This window comes from Morone saxatilis, unplaced genomic scaffold (assembly GCF_004916995.1).
Source record: "Morone saxatilis isolate NCDOM2014 unplaced genomic scaffold, NCSU_SB_2.0 Contig18, whole genome shotgun sequence".
Classification (NCBI taxonomy): Eukaryota; Metazoa; Chordata; class Actinopteri; family Moronidae; genus Morone; species Morone saxatilis.
In genome coordinates, this window is record NW_023339740.1 from 11,178,049 (window position 1) to 11,198,081 (window position 20,033).

The window sequence follows — 20,033 nt, forward strand, 5'->3', positions numbered from 1 at the left end:
GGGGGGGGGGGGGACTGTGCGCACACTGTACACTGCCATTATGGTCAAGTGTATTTTGTTTTTCAGTGAATCTGCTCTAAATGGAAATTAAATCAATTAATATTATAGTATGAAATGGGAAAGCCAACTGTAGTATTGTTAAAACCTTTCTGGAGGGTAATCAGGAACCTCATTTATTAAAAGAAGTGTTTTTCAGAAATATTTTCTAGTATTTTGCCATCTCTCTCTCTCTCTCTCTCTCTCTGACACATATTAAAGAACTGTGTTCATTTATTTCAGTACAAATCCCACAGTACACTTTGTGCAAAAAATCTTTTGCAAACCTTAAAAAGCATGGATCAGTGTGCTTAACCATCCTTAAGACTAGGCTGTAGTAGAATTAAGTAGGTTGTGTGAATGCAAAAAAAAAAAACATTTGATATGCACCTGTTACCATGTAATGTAATCATACTGTCATTACAATACTTTTATTCTTACATTCATCTTCTACAGGCACATTTCCTCCACACGCAGCCTGTTTAGAAAGAACCTGGATTAAAGAATGTGAATATGCATCAGATTGACTCACTTCATCTTTACTGGATCCCTTACTGCTTTTAATGTTTGTGTGTGCATTAGGAGTACGTACTCTGTATTCATTTTTCACTCAGCCGACTTTTCTAAAAACAAGCACTGACAAACACGTAGCAGTGTTGGTTCTTTTACTGGATTTTATAAAGAATCTTCTGCTCTAAAGTGTTTCAGATGTAAAAGAGGTTCATGCACATTTGTTTGAATGAATTTGTTGTATACGTCATTTCAGGAGCTGTTAGTCAGGAACTGAGGGACTGTAGAACCGCTGAGATCTTCCACCAACATGAGCATCATCCATCCTCTGATCACTCTATCCTCAGTTTCTTTTTAAATTTTTCACTCTCTTTCTGATACTACAGTATAGACATTGGGTACTGATGTGATTTGGTACCGATTGTGCTTGCATGACATGGCTTGAAAGTTGTGAATCCCACGATCAACAATAAATAGTGTGTACACTACTTGTGATAATGTTACAGTTGTCATGAGCTGAGTACTGGTAAAGGGTGAGATTTTGTTATATGTTTTACTCTTTAACAAGTTCAGAGTTCTCTTCAAAAGCTTGTCTTGCAGATGAGTAAAGAGCAACAAAAGCTCTGATAATGTTTCAGCTAGTTAAAGCAAGTTCAATGTGCTGCTTCAAAAAGTGTTTTTGAGCTTTATTCTGCATTTCTATTGGGTATGCGTTGTAGTGTATTGGACAGTAATGTAACTGGTGACTCCAAATTATAAAACGTAGCTAAAAGTTCCAAGATTTTTAGTGTGAATTGTTTGTACCTCGTAAATTAATGTGACAGAGGAGGACCCAAACAAGCACAGGAAAGCTGACACGAGGACGCAGTCGTCATCCACAGTCTTATTGATATTGGCAGAATGACTATCACAACTGATCTCCTGATAATGAAAGCAATGCCAATGCTTTCATTAAACTCCTGCAGTCTGAGTTAGCCCCTGTAATCTGCCTAATGATGATTAATTTTGTAGTATTAATATACAATGTTTTTATTTTTACATATTTCAACTCCTTCTCTTAGTTCAGCACACCCAATCCCAAAGGTGCAAAGGTCCCTTGAGATATTAAGAGAATAGTTTGTTATAATTGAGCGGTGTGAGTGAGGATATAACAACCAAAACAAATAACTGAATGTTTGTTCTTGTTTTGTGGAAACGGAAAACGAAGGATTTTTACATTCCAGTGCAGTGAAACAAGCGATGAAATACATAAGCAAGTAGTATCCCATGACCTCACCACTCAACCAGCTTGGTAGGAAAATAGCAGGAGTGATATTAGCAGCACAGTTAGGGAATGGAGAGATACTGAACTTGCCCTTAACAGTACCTAACTACAGGGTGTTTAGATCAATTACAGCAGCTTTTGCATTGATAATTAGCATTTTTACAGCACACAGGCCTACATTTCATTTAAGGATGTGACAGTACACCAACCTAAAGGAAAGAGATGATTTGTGTGAAGGTTTCTCCTTTAATCGCTCATCAACCGCTTGGAGAGGATGACCAATGTGTTATTTAAATCAGTATTTGTACCATAAATATGTTGCCTTTTAAGAGCTGCTGTTGTTGGCTACAGTAGCAACGGTATACACAGATGCAATGCATCATGGCTTGTTGAAAAGTGACTACTGCTCAGTGTGAAAGCCAGTGACTTTGAACAGATTTGTAAATCAAACATACATTAAAATCCCTGTCTATGCATTATGAATCTGTCTGAGTTTGTTTGAAAAAAATAAATTTTGTATGCTTATATTTCATGCCCTGCACGTATTTATCCGTACATGTAAATTAATAGATTAATCAACATGCTTCTTATTTCTGTTAAACAGTTATTTAAAGCAAATGTATTATTTTGCACAAATAGCAACCAAACTGCCCAAGTGGCTTAATTACTTATTATTTTAAAACAAAAACTACATAACAGACTATTAGAAAAACTTTAAGGAATGGGGAAGATGCAATTTCTTTTAAAGGTTCAATGTGTAACATTTTGAAGGATGTGTTTACAGAAATGGAATATACATCATACATACATTTATAAATCTATACACCAATCAGGCATAATATTATGACCACCCTGACCGCTTTGCAGCTATGCAGCCCCATACGCAACAAGCTGCGATGCACTGTGTGTTCTGACACCTTTCCTGATTTGATAGGTACTGACCACTGCAGACCAGAAAAACCCCACAAGAGCTGCAGTTTTGGAGATGCTCTGACCCAGTCATCTAGTTATCACAATTGTGATCTTGTTAAAGTTGCTCAAATCTTCACACTGCCCATTTTTCCTGCTTCTAACACATCAACTTTGAGGATAAAATGTTCACTTGCTATCTAATATATCCCACCCACTGACACACGCGAACAAGGAGCACATGATAACCAGCATAAGTCAGTGTTATTCACTTCACCCTGTCAGTGCTCATAATATTATGGCTGATCGGTGTATATATTATAAGTATGTTTTCACCTGAAAGTAAGCATCGTTATGTTTTGTTTATGGGACGTTTTTATCTATGGGAATAGTTTGGCTGTTTTTATTCTCCACAACTATATTCTGGTTCTGCTTCATTTTGTGAGATAAGTTAGTTCAAGATGTTAGTTCACCAAATTGATTTCAGTTACAGGAAACAGCTAATTATCTGGGAAAACTAGATAGATTTAGCTTTAGGCAGTGCCAGTTGTAGCTATCTACTGCTAGCTTTAACTGACTGGAACTGGTTTTAGCTGTGTTTTGCTGTAACCGCACATTTAACATGCTGTTTTCTTTGAAATTATTTATTTCAATGGGATAAAATCATTTTATATGGTAAAATAAAGTCTGATTCTCGCCTTAGATAAATTTTTACTAAATGTATAGTTACTGCATTTAGCTTTTCAGGGTAGAATAGTGTCATGACAGTTTTTTTTAAAGTTCCTATTATTTGTCAGAAAACAGAAACCTGTAAAATACAAAAAAGTGACGGGATGACTTTTTGTCAATGATGAAATTCTGCAACTGTTTCTCTCATGAAATAGTTTCATGGCTTAAGAGGTTTGTCATGAATGTTAATTTCATAGTCTGCTACATGAGGCCTCTCTCATGCTCTCCAAGGAATGCTGGGTAATTGAGGCTTGTGGTTTGGCTGCTGGAGCGTTGTGCTGGAGGAGACCAAGGAGCAGAGCGAAAGCGGGAGTCTGGTGGTCAACCTCATTCAGGAGACAGTAGACAGAGTAAAAATTATGCGGTCAAACCAGGAACAAGGGACTGATTCAAAATAATGGGAGAGAAATTGCATGGATCACAATGTAAAGAGTGCTGAAAGATGGATCTGAAGGAGTGGAAAAGTAAGTAAAACATGGCCAAGGGTGAATTTTGCCACCATGTACAACAGTTCAATTAAAACAAGGATGGGACCAGAAGCCAGTGGGCCTACATTTTTTTTAAAGCTAACGCACACATCTTTATGGCTGCATTTAGTTTGTCCAACAATATGAAAGGGGAAGCACATTGAAGATTGTGCTTAGTCCACATCCTCCTCCCAGCATGACTTTGGAGTGCTGTTGCCCATGCTTGCATGGAATGTGAAATAGAGACTTGATACGGTGAAGAGCCAGAAGTGAACCACACTGCTATGACTCAACTTCATCGTTTGCATGTTAAATTATCTAAACAGTGTCAGTTTTTTGTAACCTTTAAATAGCAATGAAATCAATATGCTGATTTGGAATTCTGCAAAGATTTATTATGTGGTTGGTGTCATATCAACAAGGCACAAATTACTACCACACCTGCTGTGAATGCTGGATGTAAACAGTGTGAAGCGTATACTTAGTTTATACTAAGTGAAAGGGTGAAGTTAAATAAAAAAAGACATTTTGAAATAAAACAATTTGTTGATTTCTAATGCCACATTTATATTCAATGCAGCAGCGACCCACAGCATCAGGAGCTATTTGGGGTCCACTATCTTGCTCAAGGACACTTCGACATGCAGTGGGAGGAGCCGAGGATCGAACCCCAACCTTCCGATTAGATGTTGACTCGCTCTACCATCTGAGCCACAGCAGCCCATATTTAGCCCATCAATATTTTGAGCTAAACGCTAACATCAACATGTTAACATGCTAAAAAGGACAATGATAAGCATTGTCAAGTTGAAATGGGGTATGTTAACCATGTTCACTACCTTAGTTAAGCATGCTAACATTTGTTAATTAGCTCTGAACACAAACTACAGCTGAGGCTAGTGGGGATGCAGTTACTTTTGCAGGTTTGTGGTCACAAACCGTATTGGACAAATTGAAATTTTGACCAGCTGATGCTAGATTAAAAATTAAATGGCCAGTGTGTTTTGATTTTGATTTTGCATCTAATGGTGAAGTTGCAAATTGCAGCCATTTGGATGCAACTCAGCCTTCCAAGTGTGTAGGAGAAACTGAAATGCAAAATGACTTGTATCTAGTTTGGTTTGTCCATTCTGGGCTACTCTAGAAACATGGCGGCCTCTGTGGAAGAGGAACCGCTCTGTAAATATTCTAAGGTAACATATACAAAATAATTCTTATTTTCAGGTGACTGTACACTAATGAAAACACTGAATGAATATTATATTCCATTTCTGCCAATAGACCAACCATGAATGTACCAGAATTTCATGTCAACCTTTGTTGAGACATTTCAGTCTGGACCAAACAGATTGGCAGGTTTTAGCATGGCCGAAAAGCCAAATACATTGTGGATCTGAGTGAGTTTCTGACCAGCAGTGCTATCTCACAGGTCCACAAGTCTTAGTCACTCCCATCCAAGGTGACCTACTGTACCTGGAATAAAGTTATACTCCAATAATGATTAAGATAACTGATAAGATAATGCAAATGACTATAGTGGGTTTATAATGACATCTTTCAGGAAAGGTATTCTCAGATCAATCTTTATAACTCTTCATTATTCAAGGTTAGCTTTTACCTTATGTCAAAGTGTTGAGTTGAGGTTTGAAATGAAATGTGTGTGCACAGTGAAAGAGCGAGCGCACACTCTTCCCTCCTGTCTGTCAGCAGGAATCTATTGTGCTTCTGTCTGTCAGTGCTCTCAGGAGGTTTATGTGCCCATTAAGTCCTTGTTGTCCTTCAACATGTGTGCTGTCGCAGGTATGGAGAGTTTTCACTTGTTGTTTGAGCTTTTCACTCTTTCTCCACCCTCTCTCAGTCAAAAATTACTATGAAGGATTAACTGAGTAACGTTTGAAGTGAGTCAGACTCATGAACAGTGAGCCATTAATAATGGTTCCGTGGTGCAGTAACTACATTTGAAACTTTGCGGCATCTGCAATATGTCAATCCTAAAAGTTGGGTTTATATAGTTCTAATTTGTTTAGCTGGTTACAATTTGTAGGGAAATATAACTGCTACCTGTATTATGTTCACTGGCAACATGTTTTTTTCTAGCCGATGCTCCAGATGTATGTGCATGGTTGCCCATATGGTTGCAATTTCTCAGTGCGTTAAATAATTGTGGCATTTTATGTTCAATGGTGCATAGAGGAATAGCAGATAAGCAAGGTCAAATAGCAAATTAATAATGTTTTGCTATGTGCAATATGGTAAAGAATGAAAAGATTTGGCGTCTATACCTCACAGTTCAGGAGTTTAAAGCGAATATATGCAAAAAGTTCTTTATAGTGTAAATACCTCAATGGTTTACCTGACCACTTATTTAAAAAGTAAATCTGCACCATAATCAGATCAGCTCTTCCTCTGCCTATAGCTGAACTCAACAGCAAGTTTCACCAAAAATCTGAGTAGAAACAGACAAATGGAAACATTACCTTCTTGGTGGCGATACAAATTCAATGACACGCCATGTCTAGTCAGATATGCTGTTTATTTTCATGAGAGACACAGGAGGACATCCAAAATTTAATCTCATCAGTCACTGCACAGTGTATAATTTCATATGACCAGTAGGCTACAGGTCAAGAATAAAACATTTGTGTGTTTTGATTGTAAGCTTCAAATAATTTGCTATGTGATCCTTTGATTTTTCTTTTTAACAAAACTTAACTGTCTCTCTCACACACAGACTCACATGCACGCACACATCTTACAGCCTAACATGCCAACAACACACACACCGTCGCATGTAGCTGGAGCTTACCTGACAAATAGTTATGTGGATAGATTTAGAGTGGCTTTATGAACAAAATATCAAATAAACACACACACACACACACACACACACTCACACATGCACACACTTATTTTTCCCTCTTTACATAATCACTGAGATCTTTTTCTTGTATCTCAGTAGTGCATTTGTTTTGGATGCAGCGTCATGTAGCTTAGAGCATCTTGGCCAAATGTTTTCTTTGGAACAAGACACGGAAAAACAGACACAAATCATTAATGTAAAAGGATTTTCCATTTCCATTTCTCCTCGGTCTTGTGGCCTCGCATTGTTTTAGGAATAAAACCAGGTTGTTTGAGTTTGAGCAAGTCAAAGTCCCTGAGGTGCTGGAGCACGGCAGAGAGCAAGAGTCTAAACTACACAGTGAGATCGCCCTCCTCTTCGTGCCCTGGAGTTGAGTGACGTGCAGTTTATGAACAATTCACTCACTGTGAACGACTCATTTTTAGCAGAGTGGGAAAGATGATGTGAAAGTATTTTGCTACACAGCTTCAAAGCTTAGTTCTTCCAACCTGAATCTGACCCAGTTTATTCAAATCCAAAAAGATGTTCAGAGGTTCTTGGAGTATCAACACAGAATACTGCAGCTCCTAAAGCCAAAGCACTGCAGCTTATGAAAAGTTGCAGACCCTTAAAGTCCTCCATGACTGTACAAACCACAGTTGGTAATAATAAACAGGATGGAGGGCAGGATGGAGAGTATCTGGCAGTATGAGGAGAGCCACTAATTTTCCACTTTTGGGGAAATTCAGCCTGCAATTAGGGACCAACATCGCCAGAAACTTGACATCCATGTTACTTGCATTAGTAATATTAATACATCTGATACTGGTCTGAGCTGGGAGTTTACCCCGACTCTGTCCATCAGACAACACAGTCCCCAACCACAGCGGATGAAAAGGAAACAGACTGTCAGGAAGAAAACATGAAAAGAGCAGAATAGATGGAGTGGAAAATCATGAAAGGGTTGTGTTTCCACACCTTTGCACATCTAGAATGGGATCTGACTGATTTCGTGGGGACAATGGATCAAAGCAGACATCAGACAGGATACAGAGTGGAATTCTGGGTCGTCTGAAGTCACATTGTGAGGTCAAAGTCACTGGGGATGCCGGTAGAGAAATGTGTGAAATGTGTGTGTCAATGTGAACGACTTCCTGATAACCCAGTTTCATTTATTCATCCTCACCAGTCCAACACAGCTGTGTCTGTTCACATTTTCACTGATTTTCTTTTCATTGTTTACAGACTAAAAGAGAACCAGCTTAAGCAAACACCAATCACATTCAGTTACAGTTACTAAGTCCTATATACCAGTCCATTACATGCAAATACTCACACTGTAAATGGACTGAAGGGCTATGATTGTGGAAACCTTTTCTCTGGCAGTAAATTCTGCTCAAATAATATGCTCAGGATTCAGGATAGGTTCATGCCAAGGTCCAAGGAAGGCTGTTGATCGAGAGAGCTCACTCCCCTCACATGGAACTTCAAAAAGATCGATTTCAAAACAGTTTAATTTTCAAATACCTTACTCCATAAATGCTAATTAGTTATTAGTATTTCGATTTTTAATTAATACTTAATTTGAAAGTATTAATAGTTGTCTGTCTGTCTATGTGTCAGCCCTGTGACAGACTGGCCAGTATGTTCCCTGCCTCTCGGCTAATGTGTGCTGGGGTATGATCCAGCAGCCTTAGTTAAAATTTATTCAAATTAAGGCCTTTAAGATGTTTTTTGGTATGTTGGCCGTTTGCATATATCAGTTAACTGTCTCCTTAATAATCCATTGCCAGATGCCCAAAATAAAAAGCATTAATGTCATAAATTTTGGGTACATTAATGGAATTTTAAGTTAATAGGGGTTGAAGAGAGCTGCCAATAGGTGACTCAATTTTCAACATCTACTTTTTATTATCTGGTTGTCCAAAACGGGTTTCCTGTTGTGTAACATTTGTGTTGCATCTGCTTCACCAGGAAGCAATTAGCTTTCACAAAAAAAAAATATTATCAGTGGGACCTAATTTAGTCCTTTTAGAGCTGCACAAACACATTTGCTCGCATCTGTTGGATTGCTTAGCTGCTAGCTTCGCTTTTAGTACTTGCAGCCATTGAAAGTATACACTTGCAGCTTATCAGTCCAATAAACAGATACTGTACCTCAAACCTGCAATAATGGCTTTTTGGCCACTGAATACAACACAGTTTTACATTTGACAGATATTCTACAACCCTATTTATATGCAGTCGAGCAGTACTGATTTTAACACTGTCAATCCTTTAATGACCACACTGCAGGATCCGTCCTGCTCCACCACTGTTTCCATCTGATGCTCAGACTCTCCTGATCTCCCAATCACCTCCATCACAAAACGTCCTCACCATTCAGCTCTGAGTCAGCTAATGATACTTGAGCTCTCAATCAGATCTCAAACGCTGGCCAACTCAAAATGTCTGACATCTAAAAAGAGATGCATGCAACACCTCAGTGTTTATGAAAACAGTGACATCGATCACCAGTAACCATACAACTGGTGGATTTACAAAGTCAAACAGTCAACCCACAGCAGGATACTCTTCTCTCAAAACAATGCAGAAACTCCACATGCAGTCCAGAATAAAACACAGAACAGCCTCAAATGCTGAACAATCTCTCAAAAACGCAGTAAACACGCGGGCTGGAAAATAGCGACATAAACTTAACATCCTCATCTCTAACCATTAAAAACAGCTTGGCAGCGCTAACAACAAACACATGAAGTAAGATTCCTCTCGCTTGTCTTGTGGAGTTTGTTAGCAACTCAGACAAAAACGGGAATAATTACAAGTGAAAGATGGAGGGACAAAGAAAGTGGGGAAATAGAAGATAGAAGAGGAGGACGAAGGAGGGAAAGAAGGTTGTTTGTGGAGGTAAAAACAGCAGTTTGCATTTAGGCAAATGGGGAAAAAACAAAGGAAGAATAATGAAGAGGTGACAGAAGAACACAACCAAAAGCATACACCCTTTCTATTTCTCCTGAAGTGATTTCCACAGCCTGTGTGTCGTGGCCTTTAGTCAGAAACTGTGGACACGCAAAATTATTTCCCAGGGTGAAAAAACAACAGTGAAATCCAAATTCTCTAGTTTGAACCATGGCCTTTTTGCATGCCATAACTGGGACACAGAATTTAATCTGGTGTTATGGTCATTATTGTGGCCTTGAAGTAAAATACTGAGCTCACTCTTTTTGGCAAGATACTGGTGCTGAATTTCCCACTCTTGTGCTTACAGTATGGGGCTCAGGCTAAAAGCACAGCATTGTGATTTTACTTAGACTGGAACAGCAGAAATCTCTGAGGGCAAACACACACATCAATCATCTTTATTGAAAGAGACGTGGACAGGCTACAATGAAAAATCACGTCGTCCTCTCCAGCGTACAGCTTGTAGAGATGATGAGGAGCCGTTTCCACTCAAGTCCAGCCCAGTTCACAGAGGTGCTGAATGTTCACTTTGTATCACTGACTTGCACTTGGGTGAAACTTAATATCAAATTTCTTGCTTGATCTGAATTGCAGATTCTGGTGTTATAAAATGCATGTATCCCTTTTTTAGACATGCTAACAACATGGCTCTATGGCTGGTCAGTCGATCCATCACTTTGGTCCAGACTGAAATATCCCATCGAGTATTAGACGTATTGCAGACATTCATAATGCCCAAATGATGAATCCTGCTGACTTTGATGATTCACTGACTTTCCCAAGCACCACCAGCCGGCTGACGTTTGTGATTTTGAGTCAGATGTCATGATAGCTGCTGGATGTACATATGTTTTCAGGTGTATTGTACTTTTGAAATCATTTCCTGGTGTTTCTACCCTCTGTGTTTGCCATCTTGTGGGACTTTTTTTTCCTGCTGCTTGCTGACCAGCAGGTGTTAGTGATTTGAGCTGATTGCTGCCTGTTTTCTCTTGACATTTGCCTGAAGAAGATCTTGCAGACTGAAACGTAAAAAAGAGAATACAAATTAAAATTGGAGTGTGCAGACGTTTTACTCTTTTGTGCCCTGCGGTGATATTTTTTGTCTGGCAATGTGTGCACACTTGGTCCCTCAACTGCTGGATGTATTTCCATTGAATAAACATCCATGTCCTCTGCAGCAGCGATTCTCAACCTTTTTTTCATTAATGTTTCATTAATGTTAAAATGTTTTTTCAGCCACTCCTTGACCACCCCAAAACATCTTTGGTAGAAAACCATTGTTATATTGTACTAATTCAGTGAATATTATTATTATATAGATGTTCTGTATTAGCCAGTCAGATATTCTGGGATTATCAATATGAAACTAAATGAAACCAGAGCAGCCAGAGAAAGTAACAGCATTTGAAAACATAAAACAAGGCAAGATAAATAAACCATGTCCACAGATAGCCAGGTCTTCCAAAGGGACCACCACTGTGCAGTCGTATTGCCTGACATCTGTTTTGCAGCTTGGCTGTGCACTGTGGTTTATGTTGAGAAAGCAGTGTGTGTATATCATCTTTGGCAGATGTCCATGGGATTTTGACAGTTGGCTGCAGGCAAGGTTGTCAAATGCAAAGGTTTCACTGGGAGAAGAAAAAAGCTAACAAGGAGACAAGATGAGCTGCCCTGCAACACTTTCTCTCTTAGCTGGTCAAATGAAGAAAAAAAGCTTGTAAATGTCTCCTGCATATCAAGCTTTACTGCAGAACAATCCTGCAAGAGAGTTCCTGACATAAAATTTGTTTGAAATGTGTCCATTTCTTGTTTCTCCTCTCGCCATGCAAACATTTCCTCTCATTCCCTCAGTTTTATGTGACAGCACCATATGGAAGAAATTTGGTTCAGCTCTCCTGGAAATCGTGTTGAAAATTTCATCTGCCAAGGCGGTTTCACGTCTGAAATGGTCCTGTGTTATTTCTGAAATCGCACTGGATGTAAACTGGACAAAAGGTTGAAAGGTAGAGGTCAAAATAGGGCCAATTTATTTTTAGGATTTATGTTGCTTTTGAATTTGCACCAGTTCTTTGAAACCTTTTGATTTACTAGCACTCAATTGCACTAAACATATCGTACATGCCAAGAAGCATTTATCATTTATGACTTGAATACATGGAAAGCAGGAAACGTTACAATTGAAGTTTGAAACATTCACTTGAATTCATTACCCCTCTGCATCACAACTCTCTCAGTAGTCGCTTTGTTCTGATGTTTGGCTAGACACATTTAAAATAAAACTATTTTCTGTGGCTGACCGGAAAAGTCAATGAGGCAAAAGATACAAGCATAAAAACGCAAATCTTTAACACATTGCAACCGCTTCATTCCGTTTCCCATCGTGGCGCTGCATAGGAAAGTACTTTTACAACTTTACACAATACTGGGTTCTATTGTTTGATTTATAAGTTGAAAGCTTTGTAGATTCAGATGTAATGCTGACCGCACAGGCTACAGCAATGGATGTATTTCTTTCTAATTCCAACTACAAACAATGACATAGGAAGATTTGTAAAAGTTCATTTATTTATTAAAAAAACAAAACAAAAAAAACAATAACTTTTACACAAATGATTATGCTATTGGCAAAGCAAACCAGATGTTTATAGTTTAGAGAAAGCAAAAACAATCAGAAAAGCAGTATACAGACAGTATAATAAAAGCAAACTTTGTTTTCTGACACAGAAAAGGCCAATCCTGTACCACGCCAGGCTCACTGGCTGTACTTAATGAGTGCTCAGCACCCTGTTTTCAAATACAAAAATTACACTTTCATTCAGTACAATTTGCATAAAGGAGAACTTGAAAAACAATTCACTGAATTTAAAGAATCACTACACTGTGGGGATAGTTTCTTGGGTATAAATAGATCAAGCATGTAAATAAAAAGCAGGCAAAGGTAGAAAAGAACGATGTGACTTAACCTCAGGTCTTGTATCCTTTAAATTTCAGCTGCTCCTTTCTGACTATGTGCTAACATACACAGTCAGAGCATTATGTATTTCCACACACAAGATTTTAATGCTCACAACGTGTATATTCTGTACTTACACTCACTGTAGTTAGAACTGGTCATTGAAAATGATAAACTCTGGTTCTGACTGAAAGGCGAGACATGTTCATATTACCTTTTCCAAATGTGGACTCTCAAACACAGAGGTTGATTCTGAGCATTTTGACGATAGTATTTTTCTGAAGTAAGAAACGTAGCTAATATCTATACAATGCATAATGTGTCCAGCACAGAAAAAAGCAAGATATTACATTTTCAATGCTTTTACATTGTCTACGTACAGTGCATCCGCCAGCTGTAAGCTCTGCCCGATTTTTGTAAAATGTTTTGTGCTGCCACTGAATTCAACTAACAAAAGACAAAGATAAAGGTTGGTAGTTCAGACGGGCAACAGCAACATATATTGAAAGAGAATCATCATATTGGACTAATGGTAAGATTTAATAAGAGTTGAGAAGAACCATTTTAATCCTTTATCTCAGAGACAGTTAATCCTTCACCTTAGTTCATCTGGGGACACAAAATAGGTCAAGTGAAAGAGTGAAAGACACACACACACACAGGTATACGGCTAAGGATGTGAATAGGCATCAATGGTCTCTTTGTAGTTGACAGTCTCAAAGGCACAGGTCAATTTTTCAACTAGCTAAAACAACAGTGTTTTGTTGCAAAATGGCCAAATTTGGGTGAACCTTTGTCTTATGTTCCTTTAGAAATAGGCATATTAATTAGGCTGAATACACAGAAAAATGTATTGAAATGACAGTTAAAGTTCATCATGTTACTCTAAACTGTCCATTGTTGGTGCTATTGGAGTCTTTTGCCCCAGTTTGCCTTGTCCTTGATGCTTCATAGGGAGCAATGCTTGGTTTACATACAACAACAACAAAAAAAAGAAAACTATTTTTTTAGCCTCTTGGAGAGGACCTTTTTAAGTGGTGGGTTCTTCCGGTCCTGGGTAGTGTCCTGATCAGGGTGAATTTGGGGCGTCTTTGGCTCGTATAGCTGTTTGAGGCTGAGGGTCTGTTGCTGCTTCGTTGTTTCTCGTTGGGCTTGGCGTAGCTGACGTTTCATGTTCTTCACCTTTTCCCTCAGGTGGTCATTGGCTTTCTCCAAGGAACGCACTTGCTGGGAGAGAGTCCTAACCCTCTCCTCCTCCTCAAACAGAGCCTTCTGCACTGCCGAGCACAACAACTAAATGGAAGAGAAAAAGAAATGTGTTTGTTACTTTAAATACATTTGAAATATCAGGAAAAGCACTTCAGACAAATATGATTGACGTTAAGCCATTAAAACTCTGGACCGTCAAATTATTGATCAATTACTTTCAGGTTCCTTAAAAATCATGGCACGAAGAAGGTCAGTATCGGTTTATATTCTGAAATATTCCCAACAGATTTTTCCTCTTGCACTGGCTTTTGGATGGAATCCTATTTGGAGTTTTGTCCCATAACGGCTCATACTAAATACTAGTGTCAGATTTAATATATTTTTGTTACATTTATGACGTAGCATTTGACAGATCTGCAGTTTTTGATTCTGGATTTCCTTTGGATAAGTCAAATGAGTGAACACCTCTGGCATGGTCGTTGGACTGACAAGCAGTGCAAATAGCTCCTAAATCTTTGAGCATATTCCACTGTTTGTGTATGAGTTAGTCTAAAAAGAAAACTTTTGGCAGCTTGTAGCCTTAAAAGAAAAAAAAGGAAGGGAAAAAGTCAAATTAATGATTAAATATTTTTGAGATTATACCTTTCTTGCTGTGGAACAGTTCGTGGAAATGTAAAGACTTTAAGATTTACCATTTTATTGTATGCCCTGCTTTTTATGTACCAGTCAATTTAAATAAGCCAAAGACAACACACACTGTAGTTCCAGGTATGGACCAAGATGAATCTAAAGGTAAAGAAAATAGTTACACAACATGCTCCGTCTGTTTCAGCAAGACGCCACTGCAAGATAATAGCGCAACATGCCTGCGAACGTACGACAGACGATCCAAAGGCCCGGGACCTTTCCTAGGTGAAAAAATTAGCTCCAGCTGCCTCCGAATGCACGCCTGTCTGCCTGAGTGTGGATTTCCTTCACAGACCCTAATGCTTCCACACGGGCCAGTGTGAAACACTGATGTATATTCCCTGCCATCAGATAACAACCACTGAGGGTTTTGAGGAAATGTTAAAAATGTGCTGGCTGGCTGCTGGCCCATATGACTGGTTAGTACATTACCCACTGTAATATTAGCTGTGGATTTTTCCCATGTGCTCTTACTTATGTCCCATGAGGGATTTGAAAAGGGTATGAAACTTTATAATGCAAAGAAAGAAGTTCAGGAGCAGAACAATCAAGTTATGTAAAGCAGAGGGTGGAAAATGCCACATCACTGCTCTGTGCATTCAGGTATGACTTCCATCCACGTTTATAGGGCTGTTTCAGCTGCAGTGTGGACAAATATTTAGGTTACTGCACTCTATTAAATTAATGATAAGTTTTTCTGCTTTATTAATGTGACATGGACGCAAACTAGTTCAGAGTTCCCTCTCCCCAGCAACATTTTTCAGCACCTCCTTGGGGATCCTGAGACGTTCCCAGGCTAGATAAGATATATAATCTCTCCAGCGTGTTTTGAGTTTCCTACCAGTTCGATGGAAAACCCCCAAAAGAAGGAGCCCAGGAGGCATCCTGATCAGACAGTTTGGGGACTTCACAATTGCTTCTCTACTCTTGGCAGATGATGTGGTTCTGTTGGCTTCATCAGACCGTGATCTTCTGCATGCAATGAAGTGGTCAGGATGAGAGTCAGCACCTCCAACTCTGAGGCCATGGTTCTCTGCAGGAAAATGGAGGATTGCTCCCTCTGGGATGGGAGTGAGTTGCTGCTCCATGTGAAGGAGTTCAAGTATCTCGGGTTATTGTTCATGAATGAGGGTAAAATCGACAGGCAGATTGGGGCAGCGTCAGCAGTAATGTGTTGTGGTGAAGAACGTTCTAACCCTGACTTATGATCATGAGCTTTGGGTAGTGACCCAAAGAATGAAATCAACAAGCAGCTGAAAAAAGGCATATTATACCCATGCAATGAAAGGGCACTGGCAATAATAACACTTTCTTGTGCCACATGTCCAGGATAGAACTTGATAACGATGTAAATTTAGTTAAAGATCATGTTATGTAAGCTAATTACATTGCTACTTAAGGCACTTTGAGAAATGACAGACAGAGTCCTAAACAGGGCATAATAATAGACAATAAAGAGGGTGCAGGCTGAATTAAAGCAGTTATATGCAGGTAAATGATTATTATGGAGAATGGTTTTGAAGTTACAGAGCGGTGTGAGTGTTTTAAACTTTAGGTGATATTGGAAACTATTCCATGAGGCCACTGCACTAACAATAAAAGCAGCCTTCCCTACATTAGTTGTGATTTATTGTTTCATAAGCATTAACCAATCATTGGGGCAGGTTAAATATGGGCCAGAGTTGTAAAGCAGCAAAGATGAGATATGAGATGGGGATTTTCCAGCAAGGGTTTTGTAGATAAATATATATACCAATGGATGTCTCTCAATCAGGGAAGGAAAATCAATCTTATTTATGATAGAAAATGCAGCAGTGAATATTTACATTGCCTCCAGTCATAAACATAAGAGTGAACATTTTAACAGTTTAAGGGCTGAAGAATGGACACAGTAGTATATAATTGAATCACATCTCAATAATGTAGAACATAAAGGAAAACTGCTCCAACGAGCTTGTTTTGTTTCTGTACCAAAAGTCAAGCCTCTATCACAGTTTACCAACAAGATTTTCTATGTGATATTTAAATGTATATTTGTCACCAGGCCAGATTCCAAAATATTTATATTCTGTGATGCTCTCAATATTGAGTGTGAAAGGAGATATGCAAGTTATTGTCTCTGGATCTCAACAACAAAGTACATTGCGTATAAAAAGAGAATTTGGGAGATTGTGTCATGGCCACGGCTGTAACCCTGCCTTGTCCCTTGTGTTTTCTGGTGTTTCCCCCTCCCCTGTGTCTCCAGCACTCCCGTCTGTGTGTTGTGGGCGTGGTCTTCACCTCCTGGCTCCCAGCTCTGCTCCTCTTCACACCTGTCTGCAATTGATTCATCGCCTCTCCCTGTCTGCTCACCTGCCTTCCATCAACTCATCAACTTAACAGTATATCTACTTTGATTCTCCATCCACTCAGCAACAGATTGTTGTTTCTCCTACTGTGGATCATAACCCGCTTGTCTGTCTGTCCGCCTCATCTGTTACCCATAAAACCCCTGATCTTATCCTCAGCCAGCCATGCTCACACCATCAACTATCCTATTCAACCAAGCTCTGACATTCCTTAATGCACTAAACCTCTCTTATACCACTCAACTCCATTGTTTGGGTCTGCCTTTAATGATCCTAACAGATTGAACAGAATCAGAAAGTATGTTGCAAAATAGTACTGCTTGCATAAAGATCAATCAAATACAGAAGAGACAATATCATTTATAGAAATGGTTACCTGGAATTGGAAAAGCAGACTTTCTGTTTAAGACTTTTAACCCCTCGTGACTAGAAAAATCACCTTGACATTAACATTGCACTTTCATTAAGTGGAGACAGATTTAAAAAGAATAGTGAAAGTCGAAGCAGCTGAGGCAGGGATATCTGACTTTTAGACCCTAGTATAGTTTAAGCTCCAAAAACACTGATTGCTCCATTCCCCACAATGCAACTCTTTTACATAGCACTTTTGTTAGACCCTCCCCACCTGGCAAATGCATCTTTCAAACTCCAAATCACCTAGTATTTGAGAGGCCCCAAAATTAATCCATGGGGCACAACCTCAGTACCAAGGAGGATTTTATCAACTCTGACAGCATCCCAACACAACTGCAACATGGACAACACAAAAGGGTTAAAATTTTATGCAGTAAAAGTCTTCTGAGTGTCATTTCCCATCTCAGAGGAGGTATGTTTGAAACCATTCTAAGAAAAAACTGGTGGGTGTCTGCCACATTAACCATGTTAGCTTAAGCTAAAATGTTGTGGACAGCAATTAGTTTTATCTTTGTATCCAGCCATCAAGTCAAAGCTAATATTTCTGCATTAGTGCTGGGACCATAAAACTGTGGGAAAAAACCCTTGTTGCTTGTTAAAATGTTTTTATTGCTGATACTGTTTGATGTTTAATCTTAAGATGACAACGTGACATATGATTTACTTTGGTTGATGCTGAAAAATAATATGTGATCTGTTCTGGTGTGAGTTTGGGTCAGTTGTCCAAACAACGGTTGTGTAGTACCAGTAAAAACAAAGTCTGTTTTTTATTTTGCAAGGAGGAAATCTAATCACGATGACGTAAGAAAGCAGCACTGATACCTAAATGTTGCTCTGTAATTATAATCACAGGCCTGACACAAAAGTTATATGTAATGGAAATACGAACCATGTTTTCATTCTCATTACCCATGGCAGATGATTTTGCTTTTATGAGTAGTCAGAAATGATTGGAAACAGACAGAAGAGGACTGACCTAAATCAGAGGGATTATGCCAAAGGTTTAGCTTCATTAAAAAGGATAAAGCAGTTGGTGAGTGACTGGAAACCATTTATATATGGACATGTGGACTCTGAGACAAAATGAAGGAAACTTACAGAGTCACCAGGTGTTTGTGTTTGCCAGTGATGTTTAAGTAACAGTGAGCTGACCTTTCACTAGCAAAGTTGTGAAACCAGAGCTGGGACGTATTAATTGAGGAAATTTTCTAAATCTGATGTGCATCAACATGAGTGTCATAAGCATTAAATAGAGTAATGACCTTTAGATACACTCACACTGTCATTAATCAACATCATCCCGTGTAATCCAGGAGCTATTAAGTGATTCAGAGTTGTACTTTACTTTTATGATGTATCCACTTTCCCTGGTTTTACTTTAGTTTGTGATTTTCTAGATTTCCATAAATTCATTTCAGGATCCCCCCAACAGATGGACATGAACTTGTTGCATTGGTTATATAAATAGGTGGAGATTTAGTTTTTCCAGTCCATCTGATCTAAGCCATCCACTTCACTACCACACTTGTGTTCTGATCTAAAAATGTTTGTCTGTTTGTTCTGTGATGAATTTCAGCTTGCTTCATTGTAAAACAGCATGTGGTATGGTGGTGATTCTGAGGGACTGACAGCCAAACATGACGTTTTTATAAGCTATCAAAGACCATTGTAGTTGCACTGGACATGTCTCCACATGATGCCACTTACTTCAACATTAGGGCTCTCATCTTTGGAAATTAGAAAATACTCCAATAAACAACAAAATGGTTTTCCAAAGAGCTGGCAAAAACAATGTTTTTAAAGTAAAATTTTCCTTTAAACATAGTGACTTCTTTGTCTGGCAAAAACCTCAGGAAATGTGTGTTTGGTTTCCCATGCATTAAGGACATATTTAACTTGCCAGCATCTTCACAGTATTCCTTTGAAAACAACCGGGTGTAATACTGCATCCTTTATTCCACTCTTTTTTCCAAATAATTTGGGTAGCCACCTTGTATATGCAACAACTGAATCAAAATAGATGTTTATCACTAACCGAGTGCGAGAGACAACTTTTCATCAACACTAGCAACTGGTTTATGGCTCTGATGGGCTACATACCCGGCTGTCCTCCTGAGCCTCCCACTCTGGGGTATAGCTGTGGACTTGAGTTCCGGGCGTGCAGTTCGAAAACTGGAAAAGGCTGGAAAACGTGCGGTGGATCTCTGCAGTGTCGGGGAAGATAGGGTCCTGGAAGTTCACTCCATGAGGGACAATATTATAGTTCTCATCCATCCTAAAAACGACGACAGATGCACATAAACAGAAGTTGCGAAATTTGAGTAACAAGAAATTTTGTAACGTCATCAGGAGTCCATTCAAATTAAACCAAATGGACAGGTTTGACCTGTTCATTCTATAAAGTTGACAGACATACATCAATAGTGGAAGTTAGACATTTTTGAGACATTGACCCTACATCTAAGCAGAATTGTTAACAGACCCTGGTCTATTTTTATGCAAATTCAAGCATTCTGAGTCAAGCCAGCAAATTACAAGCCAAAGGGATTTACTGTGCATGTTTCATATCTTCTCCTGCGATGTGAAGTGTGTGAGGGGGGGGGGGTCTTGAAGCAGCATGTTTCCATACATCTGGAACCCATCTTGTATCCCTCGAGGGACATCAAAAGTTTCATTGTCCTTATCAGAGACTTTGTGTGTGTGTGTG

General features: G+C 38.9%; 1 protein-coding gene across 1 annotated transcript in view; it reads right to left on the reverse strand.

Moving 5' to 3' along the window:
* Positions 1-13,320: 13,320 nt before the first annotated feature.
* ccdc3b (coiled-coil domain containing 3b) overlaps positions 13,321-20,033 on the reverse strand; it is an 11,041-nt gene continuing 4,328 nt past the window's right edge. Inside the window, exons 2-3 of the mRNA XM_035662641.1 lie at positions 19,427-19,601; positions 13,321-13,961 (exon numbers count right to left, since the gene is read on the reverse strand). Of these exons, the coding sequence (XP_035518534.1) occupies positions 13,668-13,961; positions 19,427-19,601 (469 nt within the window). The 3' untranslated portion in view covers positions 13,321-13,667. The remainder of the gene's footprint in view (positions 13,962-19,426; positions 19,602-20,033) is intronic.